The 14,992-nt window shown below is 41.9% G+C and overlaps 1 protein-coding gene across 1 annotated transcript; it reads left to right on the top strand.

The window, feature by feature from the left end:
- Positions 1-6,734: 6,734 nt before the first annotated feature.
- LOC115199128 (urocortin-3) lies at positions 6,735-8,502 on the top strand. The gene is made up of 2 exons (XM_029761717.1): positions 6,735-6,887; positions 7,188-8,502. The coding sequence occupies exon 2, from the start codon at positions 7,194-7,196 to the stop codon at positions 7,653-7,655; it is 462 nt and encodes a 153-aa protein (XP_029617577.1). The 5' UTR covers positions 6,735-6,887; positions 7,188-7,193; the 3' UTR covers positions 7,656-8,502.
- The last annotated feature ends 6,490 nt before the right edge of the window (positions 8,503-14,992 follow it).

Here is a 14,992-nt window from a genome sequence, read left to right as displayed (position 1 = left end):
AATTCAGTTATGTTTATCCCCGTTCAATTCCGTTTGCTTCCGTTTAAAAAACGTTTTTCAGCAGAAACGACGGAATGAATACACCCTTGATCACACGCAAACAGCACGTAAAATAGCCACATACAAACAGCTTGTTGTCTTCCTTCTCGCATCTATGCACACTCCTCCTCTCACTTTTTCCCTTTGCTTATGGACTTCAACTAACAACACATCAGCTGTATGTGACCAGGCGAAAAAACCTTTCCTAGCCAAACCTTCATATCATGACCGCTACACACAACCTACACCGTTGTCACCATATTAGCTGAAGTAACATCATAGAACTAATAGAACTAACGTGTTTGTAAACCCGCTACAATCATGCAGTAATGTTACAGTGTACCGTCAGTAAGCAGTTTAGCAGTTACACCGGTGGGCCCCAGTGGCAATAAATTAGTAAAACCAAAAGCTTGGAAAACAGAAAGGAAAACGCTGAACACTACTGCTCATGCTCCCAGGTGATATTTATTTATAACAATGTTGTTATAAATAAATATCACCTCGGAGCATGAGCAGCAGTGTGCAGCGTTTTCCTTTCTGTTTTCCATGAGTTTGCCTACAACTCCAGCACCTGCGGAAAGTAGCTGTAGCTTATGTTTTCAGTTCTAGATTCATTCTCTGATCCTTTGATTGGGTGGACAACATCTCAGTTCATGCTGCAGAGCTCTGATAGGTTGGAGGATATCCTCCGGAAGTTGTCATAATTACTGTGTAAGTCTAAGGAAGGGGGTGAGAACCATGAGCCTCCTAGGTTTTTGAAGTCAATGTACCAACAGGACAGAAACTAGCTGTCCTCTGGCTACACCATGGTGCTACCCTACAGAGTGCTGTTGAGGCTACTGTAGACCTTCATTGCAAAACAGTGTGTTTTAATCAATTATTTGGTGACGTGAATATATTTTGTAGAGTTTTATCTAAAAAGGATAACTTTTAAATCTTTCACTATTTTTAATTTTCATGAAATTCACTGAGGATGGTCCTCTCTTTCCTCCTCTGAGGAGCCTCCACTGGTGTGTGTGTGTGTGTGTGTGTGTGTGTGTGTGTGTGTGTGTGTGTGTGTGTAAGTGCATAAGTGTGTGTGTGTACGTGCATGTGTACATGCGTGGGTGTGTACGTGGGTGCGTGTCGTGACCTATTTTTTGCACTTGTATTTGGACGGTTACTTTGAATCTTGGCTAAGTAACTGGTCTAAATGCTGCCGTGTTGGCTCTCTCTCAGGACTCTCTCCGTGCTTGGGCCACTGAATTCCCTATTGAGAGAATCTCTCTCCAACCCACACACATACACTCTCTCTCTCTTTCCCCCGCTCTTCTCTCACTTTTTGTCTCTCTTCTCACAATGATCATATTCTCCCCTTTCCCAAACCTCTCTCCATCCCTCCTTTCCCCCTAGCTCACATTACACAACCCTATCACCTACTGTACATAAAGCACCAGTATCCCACCAGGCTTATTAAGGCTAAAACACCCGGGGGTGGCTGACTACCCACCTGCCTGCCTGCCTTGCCACCTCTCTCCACTACATATGTCCCCGCAACAGGGGGTGACATCATGCAGGCTGAGGGCCAGATGAGAGCCCAGCAAGGGAACAGAGGGCTGTATTTGTCAGAGGAGAGGACACACCATCTACGCTCGGTAGCAGAGGAATCCTGGTTGAAATAGGTTGGTTGGATGGAAGGGTGGATGGATGGATGGATGGATGGATGGATGGATGGATGGAAGGGTGGATGGATGGAAGGGTGGATGGATGGATGGATGGAAGGGTGTTGGTAAAGGAACAGACTTGACTTAGTAATTTTACAATATTGTTACGTTCCCAGCTGACAAATTCAAAATGTCGTTCACAACAAAGGGAAATAACAAAGACAAATCACTTTGACAACTAAAACAAACCAGGAAGGGGTTCTGAAAGTCACCCATGTGGGTGCCCACTGAAAGTTGGCAAAGCCACTAGTAAGGGTTTCTAAAAGACACCCACCAAGACACCACTAGGTTTCCCTCCGAAAAGCCAAACTAAAAGAAAAACCCACAACAACTTAGGATAGGGAATAAAAAGAATATGAAACAAAATAAACATGGGAAAACCCAAAACTCAGGCTTCTTTCAAACTTAAATAGGTTGAGCTCGAAATTGCGCCTCAGCTGGCGTGAAGTGTAGCTCTCCCAACATCTCTCAAGCTCAACTGGAGCACTGGACCAGCCACTCTTAAATATCACCTGGGCCAGCCACTGTTAAATATCACCTGGGCCAGCCACTCTTAAATATCACCTGGGCCAGCCACTCTTAAATATCACCTGGGCCAGCCACTCTTAAATATCACCTGGGCCAGCCACTCTTAAATATTACCTGGGCCAGCCACTCTTAAATAGCACCTGGGCCAGCCACTCTTAAATATCACCTGGGCCAGCCACTCTTGAAACCTCCTAAGGATCGGACCCTTTTTTTCAATTTTCGCCTAAAATGACATACCCAAATCTAACTGCCTGTAGCTCAGGACCTGAAGCAAGGATATTCATATTATTGATACCATTTGAAAGAAAACACTTTGAAGTTTGTGGAAATGTGAAATTATATAACACATTGGATCTGGTAAAAGATAATACAAACAAAAAAACATGTTTTCTATTTTTCTACCTTTGAAGAGAAAGACCATACATTGAAATAGGATTCCAGGTGTAATTTAGATGTTGTCCACAAGATAGCAGCAGTGTGTGTGCAAAGTTTCAGACTAATCCAGTGAAGAATTACATCACTACACAAGTCTGCCAGGAGTTTGCCCAAATGTGCCGAATTGGTCAATTAATACATTTTCAAGTACATAACTATAGAGAACATACAAAAATGCTATGGTAAAAAAATATATATATGTTTACACACTCCCAGGAATGTCATGCATGATGGATCACTAGCTTCCCTACAGAAAACACACTAACCTTCACACATCTATTTTACCTGGACCAGCCACTCTTAAATATCACCTGGGCCAGCCACTCCTAAATATCACCTTGGCCAGCCACTTTTAAATATCACCTGGGCCAGCACAGGTGAAACACCTCCCAACTAACGAGATGGACAAGCCAGCACAGGTGAAACACCTCCCAACTAACGAGATGGACAAGCCAGCACAGGTGTAACACCTCCCGACTAACGAGATGGACAAGCCAGCACAGGTGTAACACCTCCGACTAACGAGATGGATAAGCCAGCACAGGTGTAACACCTCCCGACTAACGAGATGGACAAGCCAGCACAGGTGTAACACCTCCCGACTAACGAGATGGACAAGCCAGCACAGGTGTAACACCTCCCGACTAACGAGATGGACAAGCCAGCACAGGTGTAACACCTCCCGACTAACGAGATGGATAAGCCAGCACAGGTGTAACACCTCCCGACTAACGAGATGGACAAGCCAGCACAGGTGTAACACCTCCCGACTAACGAGATGGACAAGCCAGCACAGGTGTAACACCTCCCGACTAACGAGATGGACAAGCCAGCACAGGTGTAACACCTCCGACTAACGAGATGGACAAGCCAGCACAGGTGTAACACATACTTACTAACAAGGTGACACCAATCGGTGCACCCTATGTGCGAACAAGCTGCCTCGAAATATAAATGAAAAAAAAAAAAATGGTAACAAAATAAATAAATATATATAGTTAAAGGAATAAGTCAAATCTGTTCCTTTACACAGTGCCTTCAGAAAGTATTCATACCCCTTGACTTATTCCACATTTTGTTGTGTTACAGCCTGAATTCAAAATGGTTTAAACAGATTTTTTTTCACCATTTTTTTCACTATACACGATACCCAATAATGACAAAGTGAAAACCTTTATTTTTTTGCATTTTTGTCAATTTTTTTAAATGAAATATTTTGGAAAATATCTCATTTACGTAAGTATTCACACCCCTGAGTCAATACTTTGTAGCGTTTACAGCTGTGAGTCTTTCTGGGTAAGTCTATAAGAGCTTTCCACACCTGGATTGTGCAATATTTGTCTATTATTCTTTTCTAAATTCTTCAAGTTCTGTCAAATTGGTTTTTGATCATTGATAGACAACCTTCTTCAGGTCTTGCCATATATCTATAAGTAGATTAAAGTCAAAACTGTAACTCAGCCACTCAGGAACATTCACTGTCTTCTTGGTAAGCAACGCCAGTGTATATTTGGCCTTGTGTTTTAGGTTATTATCCTGCTGAAAGGTGAATTAAATCTCCCAGTGTATGGTGGAAAGAAGACTGAGCCAGGTTTTCCTCTAGGATTTTGCCTGTGCTTAGCTCCATTCCATTTATTTTTTAACCGGAACAACTCCCCAATTCTTACATATTACAAGCATACCCATAACATGATGCAGCCACCACTATGCTTGAAAATATGGAGAGTGGTACTCAGTAATGTGTTGCATTGGAATTGCCCGAAACATATCACACTGACTAGATCAGTCACTTCGTTCACAGTCGCTGCTGTCCTTGTCTGTTCCTAAGGCTAGAACTGAGATGGGGAAACAATATTTTTCCCATAATGCCCCTTCATCCTGGAACACGCTTCAAAATATATTAAAGTTAGGGGAGTTAGTGTCCTGACTGTTTTTAAGACTCTGATCCATAACACTGTTTGTGATAGCTGCAGTTGTTTCTAATATTCAATTGTATCCGTAACTTGTGACACTTTGTATTTTTGGTGTATTTTGTAAATTTTTAATGTACACGCTGCTATTTCCCTGTTTTGCCTTCATGCCAGGTCACCCTCGCAAAAGAGGTTCTTAACCTCAATGGGTCTTATCTGGTTAAATAAAGGTTAAATAAAAATAAAAAAACGTTGTATTCAGGGCAAAAAGTGAATTGGTTTTCCACATTTTTACCAGTATTACTTCAGTTAGCCTTGTTGCAAACAGGATGCATGTTTTGGAATATTTGTATTCTGTACAGGCTTCCTCCTTTTCACTCTGTCAATTTGGTTAGTATTGTCGAGTAACTACAATGTTGTTGAACCATCCTCAATTTTCTCCTATCACAGCCGTTTTAACAGTTTTAAAGTCACCATTGGCCTCGGTGAAATCCCTGTGTGGTTTCCTTCCTTTCCGGCAACTGAGTTAGGAAGGACGCCTGTATCTTTGTAGTAACTGGGTGTATTGACACACCATCCAAAGTTTCATTATTAACTTCACCATGTTCCTTGTAGGTAAAATGTAATATGTAAAATGTATGTAAATGTAACCAAAAAGCTGTAAAAACAACAACAAAAATTATTTTTGTCATCCGAAGATGGGGGTTGATGGATGGGTTGATTTAAAAAAAATAATAATAATACAAACGTCACCATGCTCAAAGGGATATTCAATGTCTGGGTTTTTTTATACCAATCTACCAATAGGTGCCCTTCTTTGCGAGGTATTGGAAAACCTCCCTTGTCTTTGTGGTTGAATCTGTTTGAAATTGTGTTTTAATGAGTCCATGCAACTTATTATGTGACTAATTGTGGAAAAAGACAAGGGGTGTGAATACTTTCTGAAGGCACTGTATGTCACTGAGCAGACCCTTTTATCGAAAGCGCCTAACAGTTTGTGACGCGTGTTAATTGAACTCATTTCTTCAGCACCATGCTCTTACCAAGTGTCACACAGAACCGAGTCAATTAACAGCAGTAGAGGTCAACTCTTCTATAAAGCATGCTTGATGACATCTTTTCTGAATTAAGCATTTTGATACAATCACCTCAAAATCAAAGACGGACTAGGATTGATCCAGCATAATGGGCACCAACCATATGGGCACACAGTGTGGATGAGCCTGCCTGCTGAGATGAACGCTGTCCTTGCCTATACATTCACTCAAGTCACGACTCGGTTCGGACGCTACAGACGGTTTAGTGAGAAGACCGATTTTGGGGATGTCTCCTGGTCTGATACACAGCGCTGTAGCTCTGCGGTTGAAAGTGGCGAAAAAATTACATCTTTACCTTGAACTGGCGGATTATGTTAATTAGATACTCTTAATGATAGGAGATAAGCTCAAAGAACTTTAATTGAAAGCTCATGAAGTGGACCTGTTGTTTACCTCATGGAATATTCCAAGACATCTCTTAGTTTCCTCTATCCTTCCTCATGCCTACTCTGATCTGTGCAACGCCCCTACTCTATAGCCTGTAAAAACAAGATAACCTCCTAAAAAGTTATTTTTAATACAAGTATTTATTTGTGTTGATTGGCAGATATTTTTTAATCAAGAGAATCAAGACCCAGAGGTAAACATCTGAAAATATTGTTCAGAAGGTTTTGCACTGCGCATGGAAAGCATGGTGCGCGTGGAGCTGTCCATGGTGCTGAATGACATAGCATCAACAAGTAGTGAGCTTTTCATTTTCAGGCTACTCACGAGCGATATGTTGAAACTATTGGAAAAACATGACATTGGCTGACACAATCTGGTTAAAACGTTTGAAACTGCAAAAGCTTTGTAGGATAAATCGGATGTGTTACCAAAAGTGTCAGAAGGGGTGACGAAATGGATCCTTGCAAGGGGGTGTCAACGCATCAGAGTCAGTGTATGATCTTTGAGAGAGAAGAGACCAAAAATGTCAACCCAGTGACGTTAGTTCTGGCGCACGAATGAATTCCGAACAAATGGACGTGCGAGCCAAATTCGTGATCAGAAGACACGGAAAGAACAAGGCGAGAACGAGGTTGGGAGATCAGGGAAGACCGAATTTTAAAACGGTGGGATTACCAATGTTTTATAGCCTATTCAGTTGTTATCTAGAGTGTTTTTCTTTGTTTGTACTAGTCACGCGTGACTTTCTGGCGGAAACTGTCTTCTAGAATTACAGTGCACGGAACTTGGTAAGTTATTTTTTGATCTGGCACATTTCCGTGTGCTCAAATCATGAATGTAGTTACATATTTCAATATCATTCACTTAATGTATCGATCGGATAATTTTTAAACCATAAAGTGTTGCTTTATATCATTTACAATAGGGAAGACAATAACGCGTAAAACTGAGCTGCTCTTTTGGACTATTGTCTTTACGCATGGTGAACATGGAGAGGGTTATATTTGTCAGATATATGGGAACTTTTAAAGTTTAGTGACCAATAAACGAACGGTTTTCTCTCTCTCTCGCTCTGTCCGCTCGCTTAGGATATCATGATGCCGTTCCTAAGAACCCTGGTAGTGCTGGCTGTCCTCTGCGCGCCAACCTCCAGCCTCTGTCTCAGACTGTACCAGAGCGACTCCAACCTCCTCTGTGACGATGACATACTAGCTGAGGTCCAGACGAACGACGTTCCCAGTGACGAGTTCCCAGTGTCGGAAAGCTGGGGCTCCCTCTTCAAGTCCGGAGACACTCTCTCCTCAGCAGAGTCGCGGGAGAAAAGGACGTCGACTTACCCCGCGAACTACAGGTTTCTCAGTCAGACGCAGCAAAGGAGTAAGATGTTCCAGAACAGCATAAATAATGACCGGCTAAGCAAGTTTACCCTGTCTCTAGATGTGCCCACCAACATCATGAACATTCTCTTTGATATCCAAAAGTCCAAGAACCTGCGCGCAAAAGCGGCCGACAACGCGCGTCTGATGGCGCAGATTGGACGAAGGAAGAGACAGTAGACTATCTCTCCGACGGTTGAAGCCGCTACCCTGATTATCCATTACATATTACATTTTAACTCTGACAAATACGTTTTGCTGGAAGTTTTATTTTTCCTCGAATCGACCTTTCAGATGTAGTATTTGTGAGATGTTATTTTTTTTCTGTGGGTATGATCTAGCAAATTTAAATACGAAACATAGGGATTATTGAGAGTGACTTTTCTGAAGTACAATTGGAGTGTTTACTGAACAGGCCTATTATATTTTAGAATCCCTGAAATTGAATGAAAATCAAAAGACAATTCGAGATTATTTTGAACTAGTCTACACACTGAATTATTTTCATTTCTGTTCAGAATATACATTTCAATTAATTAAAATGAAAGTACTTTCAAGATAAGGTTAGGCCCTATAAAGCTATACAACTTCTAGTCTTCCACTGGAGTGTTAAAGGTCGAACCAGGAAATGTGGTATAATGAGAGGGGTCTTTGAAATTAGATAAGGCAAATGAGGAAATATGTAAATTGCATATGCATAAAATCAGTGGGTAAACTGTAATTAGCCTGTCAATGGAAATGGTTTGCATTTCCTCTCAATTGTGCCCGCGTTTAATAGGAAAAGCAAGGCATGCATATGCTTGAAATACAGGACAGTACGGTACAATACAAATGTGAACAATTTGCATTCATTGAAATTTGCACGCATGTTGCGGCATATTTAGTGTAAAGAGAAGCGTGTAAAGAAGAATGTTTCTGAGTTATTTTAAGGTAAATGCATGCTAGCCTCAATGTTTGATCATCAAATGTCTGTTATTTTTATACACAAAGGGATTATTTTTCCTCAAATAAAAGCAGATGAATTAAACGTTGCCTTCAATAACGGCCATTTTCACATTTAGAAGGTGTTGTAATTTAGGTGTTAGGCATAAGCAAGTCAGCCAATGGAAAACAACAGTTTTGTCTATATGAACTATAAATATATTATCGGCCCTATATATGCTATAGCTTTCAGGTGCGTTAAACACAGGTGCGTTAAACACACACACACACACACACACACACACACACACACACACACACACACACACACACACACACACACACACACACACACACACACACACACACACACACACACAGTTTGGAGTCATCAGTGACCATTACATTTCCTCGTCTCTGTATATGAGGCAGCTCTGCAGAGTGGTCACTAGCTGGCACAGCCACAAAGTCAAAAGATCTGATTTTATACCTAACCCCAGTGGCGACCCGTCATTCAGGGCAGGTGGGGCAGAGCCACACTTGTTTTGAGCCCCACATTTTTTGCCAAAAAATTGGCCTTGCCTGTTTTGCATGTTATTTTGGCATTAATACGTGTCACATATCAGTTTGCAAACAATGTAAAAAAAACATGTATATCATTGAGTTAATAAAGCTGCATACAAACATGGCCTCTTTTTTGTTTTCTTGAGTGAGGCAGCTCCAAAATGCAGGTGTTTCAGGCTAGCTCAGTGCTTTCTATGGTGGGGCAAGCCAGCAGAAAATACAGACTGTTGCGTCGTGATTGGCTCAGTGTTCTGTCACTCATGGGGACAGCCCGGTAACTTTGAGAAAACACACTTTATATCAGAGTTGTCTCAAAATGGCTATGCATATTCATGACATGAGGCTAGTAGCATAGCATCTCTCTCCATTCAATACAGGAGGGTGAAGTCAACAACCTCGTAAAATATTCAAAATAGGATTACAATAATGACATGTATTAATCCACCAATCCAAACAAAGGATAGGTGGGTGCTAGACAGCCTGCTGTGACTCTTTGTGGGCAATGACTCCCATTGTTGGGGCAGAATGGCATGCATCTTGTCAGTATATCCATAATCTTTGCTACAATTAAATTACATTTCAATTGATGGCTGCTGTGATGGCACACTGTGGTATTTCACCCAATAGATATGAAAGTTTAGCAAAACTAGATTTGTTTTCAAATTCTTTGTGGGTGTGTGTAATCTGAGGGAAATACATTTACATTTTAGTCATTTAGCAGACGCTCTTATCCAGAGCGACTTACAGTAGTGAATGCATACATTTCATACATTTTTTCTCCGTACTGGTCCCCTGTGGGAATTGAACCCACAACCCTGGCGTTGCAAACACCATGTTCTACCAACTGAGCCACACGGGACCCCGTGTGTCCTGTGTCCCGTGTGTCTCGAATATGGTCAGACATTTGGCAGGAGGTTTGGAAGTGCAGCTCAGTTTCCACCTCATTTTGTGGGCAGTGTGCCCATAGCCTACGGCGGCCTCTCGCAATAGCAAGGCTATGCTCACTGAGCCTGTACATAGTCTAAGCTTTCCTTAATTTTGGGTCAGTCACAGTGGTCAGGTATTGGTGTTTTATGCTGTACACAGAGGATGCTTTTGTGAATTCTTGGTTGGTGAGCGGACCTCAGACCTCACAAGCACAAAGGGCAATGGGTTCTATAACTGATTCAAGTATTTTTAGCCAGATCCTAATTGGGAGGGTGTAGAAGGCCTTCCTTGCCTTGTCTCTCAGATTGTTCACAGCTTTGTGGAAGTTAACTTGTGGTGCTGATGTTTAGGCTGAGTTATGTATAGTTTTTTGTGTGCTCTACGGCAATAGTGTCTAGATGGTATTTGTGGTCCTTGCAACTGGTCTTTTTTGGAACACCATTATTTTTCTCTTACTGAAATGTACTTTGCAGAAGATCTAGGTGCTACTGTAGGCCCTCCTTGGTTGGGGACAGAAGCACCAGATCGTCAGCAAACAGTAGACATTTGCCTTCAGATTCTAGTAGGATGAGGCCGGGTGCTGCAGACTGTTCTAGTGCCGTCGCCAATTTGTTGATATGTATGTTGAAAAGGGTGGGGCTTAAGCTGCATCCCTGTTTCACCCCACGGCCCTGTGGAAAGAAATGTGTGTGTTGTTTGCCAATTTTAACCGCACACTTGTTGTTTGTGGACATGGATTTTATAATGTCGTATGTTTTTCCCCAACACCACTTTCAATCAATTTATATAGCAGACCCTGAGTCAAAAGCATGAGAAGACTTTGCCTTTGTTTTGGTTTGTTTATTTGTCAATTAGGGTATGCAGGGTGAATACATGGTCTGTCGTCCGGTAATTTGGTAAAAGCCTATTTGACATTTTCTCACTACACTGTTATCACTGAGGAAATGTACGATTCTGCTGTTAATGATAATGCAGAGGATTTTCCCAAGGTTGCTGTTGACGCATATCCCACGGTAGTTATTGGGGTCAACTTTGTCTCCACTTCTGTGGATTGGGATGGTTCCAAATATTGGGGAAGATGCCAGAGCTGAGGATGATGTTAGAGTTTATGTAAAGCCAATTGGAATTTGTGGTCTGTATATTTTCATTTGAGATACCATCAACACCACAGGCCTTTTTGGGTTGAAGGGTTTGTATTTTGTCCTGTAGTTCATTCAATGTAATTGGAGAATCCAGTATGTTCTGGTAGTCTTAAATAGTTGATTCTAAGATTTGTAATTGATCATGTATATGTTTTTACTATTTGTTCTTTGTTATAGAGCCAAAAAGATTGGAGGTGGTTTATCCATATATCTCCGTTTTGGATAGATAACTCTTTGTGTTGTTGTTTGTTTAAGGTTTTCCAATTTTCCCAGAAGTGATCAGATTCTATGGATTCTTCAATTACATTGAGCTGATTTCTGACGTGCTGTTCCTTCTTTTTCCGTAGTGTATTTCTGTGTTGTTTTAGTGATTTACCATAGTTAAGGCGTAGTCTCAGGTTTTCTGGGTCTCTATGTTTTTGGTTAGATAGGTTTCTCAAGTCCTTTCTTAGGTCTTTGTATTCTTCATCTAACCATTTGTCAATGTTGTTAATTTTCTTAGGTTGTCTGCTTGACATTTTTAGATTTGATAGGGAAGCTAAAAGGTCAAATATACTGTTTAGGCTTTCTACTGCCAAGTTTACACCATATTTGTGAGGGAATATTTTCACCTCCAGGTAGGTGTTTGTCCCCCTGTGTGCTGAGGGTGTCAGGTTCTTGTCCAGTTCTGGCATTTAGGTCGCCCACAGACTAGTACATGTCCCTGGGCCTGGAAATGGTTGATCTCCCCCTCTAGGATGGTGAAGCTGTCATCGTTAAAGTATGGGGTTTCTATTGGGGGGATATAGGTAGCACACATTAGGGCATTCTTCTCTGTTTAGATAATTTCCTTATTAATTTCTAGCCAGACGTAAAATGTTCCTATTTTTACTCATTTAATAGAGGGGGTTATGTCTGCTCTATATCAAATTAGTATACCACCTGAGTCTCTTCCATGTTTCACACCTGGTAGTTCGTTGGTTGGGACTACAAGCTCTCTGTAACCTAGAGGGCAACCCGTGTGTCCTTCTCCTCTATACCATGTTTCTTTTAGGATGATAACAAATCTTTTTTATAACTAAACACAGATAGACCACAGCCTGTCATTTCAAATGGAGACAAATGAGTCATAGTGGGTAGAACAAACAAGGAGGTGGGCAGAGTCAAGCACGAGCTAGCGAGATCCTATTGGCGCATTTTTACAGGCATCTGCATATTTCCGTTAGGGAACCCCTCCTCTGTGAAGTACATGTGGGCAATTGCTAAATTCGCCTTTGCACTCATAAACAACGCGATTTTTACAAACTTTTGCAAAGGGTAAAGTCTACAATACCTAGTCCACTCTGTTCATTACAGATTTCAGTTTTGGGAACAGTATTGATCACATTTTTCATCTATGAGAAAATTTGCAGAATGGCAGCCAAAATCCATCTCTTTCCATCTTCTCCCGGGCTCCTGAGTGGCACTGCATCTCAGTGCTACAGACACCCAGGTTCGAAGCCAGGCTGTATCACAACTGGCTGTGATTGGGAGTCCCATAGTGCACCGCACAATTGGCCCTGTGTTGTCCGAGTTTGGCTGGTGTAGGCTGTCATTGTAAATACGAATTTGTTCTTAACTGATTTGCCTGGTTAAGTTATATTTATTTTTAATCTCTCACTGCCGGCCAGTGGGCTTCCTCTCACTACCATATGTGGTAGTGGAAACGCCAAGCAGATGCTTCACATTTATATGTCCGGTGAAACATTTGTCTCATTGTTCTATCTGTGATAACACTTTCTGTATTTCCAATTTCTTTGATTAAGTCTGTGTTCCTGCTCTTTAGGCCAAAGGGAGATGACCTCAGACCTTGTATATTCCAGGATGAGATAGTAAAAGCGTTGTATTCCATAGTGTCTAGTTTTGTTTTCGTGTGGTTTATTCTCGGACTACTACAGTAGGCGTGAGCAGATCATGTTGAGTATATGATACATACTGTAGGTCGCAGGATGGGGCAAACCATCATCTATGCCAGTGGTCACCAACTGGTCATCGCGATCACCAAGGCATTTCTAGTCGACGCGATAAAGCCTTGTGTTCCTTTTTTACATTTTTTTTATTACTCTCGGGCTGTTGGTGGTAGGTGCAGCCATTTCAGCTGCCCTGGCGCCGGGTAGGCAAACTGTTGCCATTTCATGTGTCTGAAGGTACAAACTCCCACCACTTCCCCGTGGGCCTGGAGAGGAAATAAAGTGCACTATGCTAGCGCTGGCCAGTCAGATAGCTCAGATGACCGAGTCTGCAGTAAGGTAGCAGACATAAAAGAAAGCTACGGCAAAATTGATACTGTGAGATTTCAAAACGTTTAAAACCATGACTAGAGAGAGACTGCCAACGAATACAGCAGACGCTGTTTTTATGAGTGAGTTGATGTTTAAGTTCTTACTCAGCACTGTCAACACTTTGTATTAAACACTTTTATAATCCATAAAATGTGCGCTCTTCCTATTTCCACGCAACACTACAACAAGCAGTGCAGCAGTAATGAATGAGTAGGACAAGTGTATCTATAGGCTTGGGTCTTTTTTTATATTGAGGAATATTTCACTTTCTCTGTTCATAGGAGTAACAACATGAATTTGTGCATGAGGTAGAAATAATGCAGTGTGACTCGAATTTCGCCATCAGCTAGAAGACGGTGTCCCTTTTTGGTCAGTGTCAGTGGAGGAAAGGGAGAGTGGAGGGATGTTGAGAGACGGACCCTCAGTCTGCTGCTCTCTCCCTCAGATGCAGGCACCATCAGCCCAGTAAAAATAAAAAGCTAATTATTTAAATGTATGCTCACTCAGCTGTGCTCACAAGTAATACAACAATGGATCTATTACCGGTGTGATCATATAGTGGTGTGGGGGCTGTGCTTTGGCAAAGTGGGTGGGGTTATATCCTGCCTGTTTGGCCCTGTCCGGGGGTATCATCGGATGGGGCCACAGTGTCTTCTGATCCCTCCTGTCTCAGCCTCCAATATTTATGCTGCAGTAGTTTATGTGTCGGGGGGCTAGGGTCAGTCTGTTACATCTGGAGTATTCTCTTGTCTTATCCGGTGTCCTGTGTGAATTTAAATATGCTCTCTCTAATTCTCTCTTTCTTTCTTTTTCTCGTATTTCTCCAGTATTTATTCTGCAGTAGATTATGTGTCGGGGGGCTAGGGTCAGTCTGTTACATCTGGAGTATTCTCTTGTCTTATCCGGTGTCCTGTGTGAATTTAAATATGCTCTCTCTAATTCTCTATTTCTCTCTTTCTTTCTTTCTCTCGGAGGACCTGAGCCCTAGGACCATGCCTCGGGACTACCTGGCATGATGACTCCTTGCTGTCCCCAGTCCACCTGTCCATGCTGCTGCTCCAGTTCCCACTGTTCTGCCTGCGGCTACGGAACCCTGACCTGTTCACCGGACGTGCTTGTTGCACCCTCGACAACTACTATGATTATTATTATTTGACCATGCTGGTCATTTATGAACATTTTAACATGTTGACCATGTTCTGTTATAATATCCACCCGGCACAGCCAGAAGAGGACTGGCCACCCCTCATAGCCTGGTTCCTCTCTAGGTTTCTTCCTAGGTTTTGGCCTTTCTAGGGAGTTTTTCCTAGGGAGTTTTTCCTAGCCACGTGCTTCTTTCACATGCATTGCTTGCTGTTTGGGGTTTTAGGCTGGGTTTCTGTACAGCACTTTGAGATTTCAGCTGATATACGAAGGGCTATATAAAAAATTAATACATTTGATATAGCCTACCTCAAATTTCGAAAGAACATTTTCCTGAACAACAATTTATTAGCAGGTCAATTCAAGCAACGCCTGTATGCGGTGATAATGTATTGGGCCTATAACTTACTGCACAAACCTCATTGCTACAGTACTGTTTTTAATTGGTTAATGTTGCATAGGCTTGACATTTTAAGTCATGTTATTAAAAAATCAGAGTGGTAGATCTCGGCATGCATTT

This window comes from Salmo trutta, chromosome 8, assembly GCF_901001165.1.
Source record: "Salmo trutta chromosome 8, fSalTru1.1, whole genome shotgun sequence".
In the NCBI taxonomy this organism is placed as follows: domain Eukaryota; kingdom Metazoa; phylum Chordata; class Actinopteri; order Salmoniformes; family Salmonidae; genus Salmo; species Salmo trutta.
The sequence above is the reverse complement of the archived record's forward strand: the minus strand, read 5'-3'. Positions and strand labels throughout refer to the sequence as shown.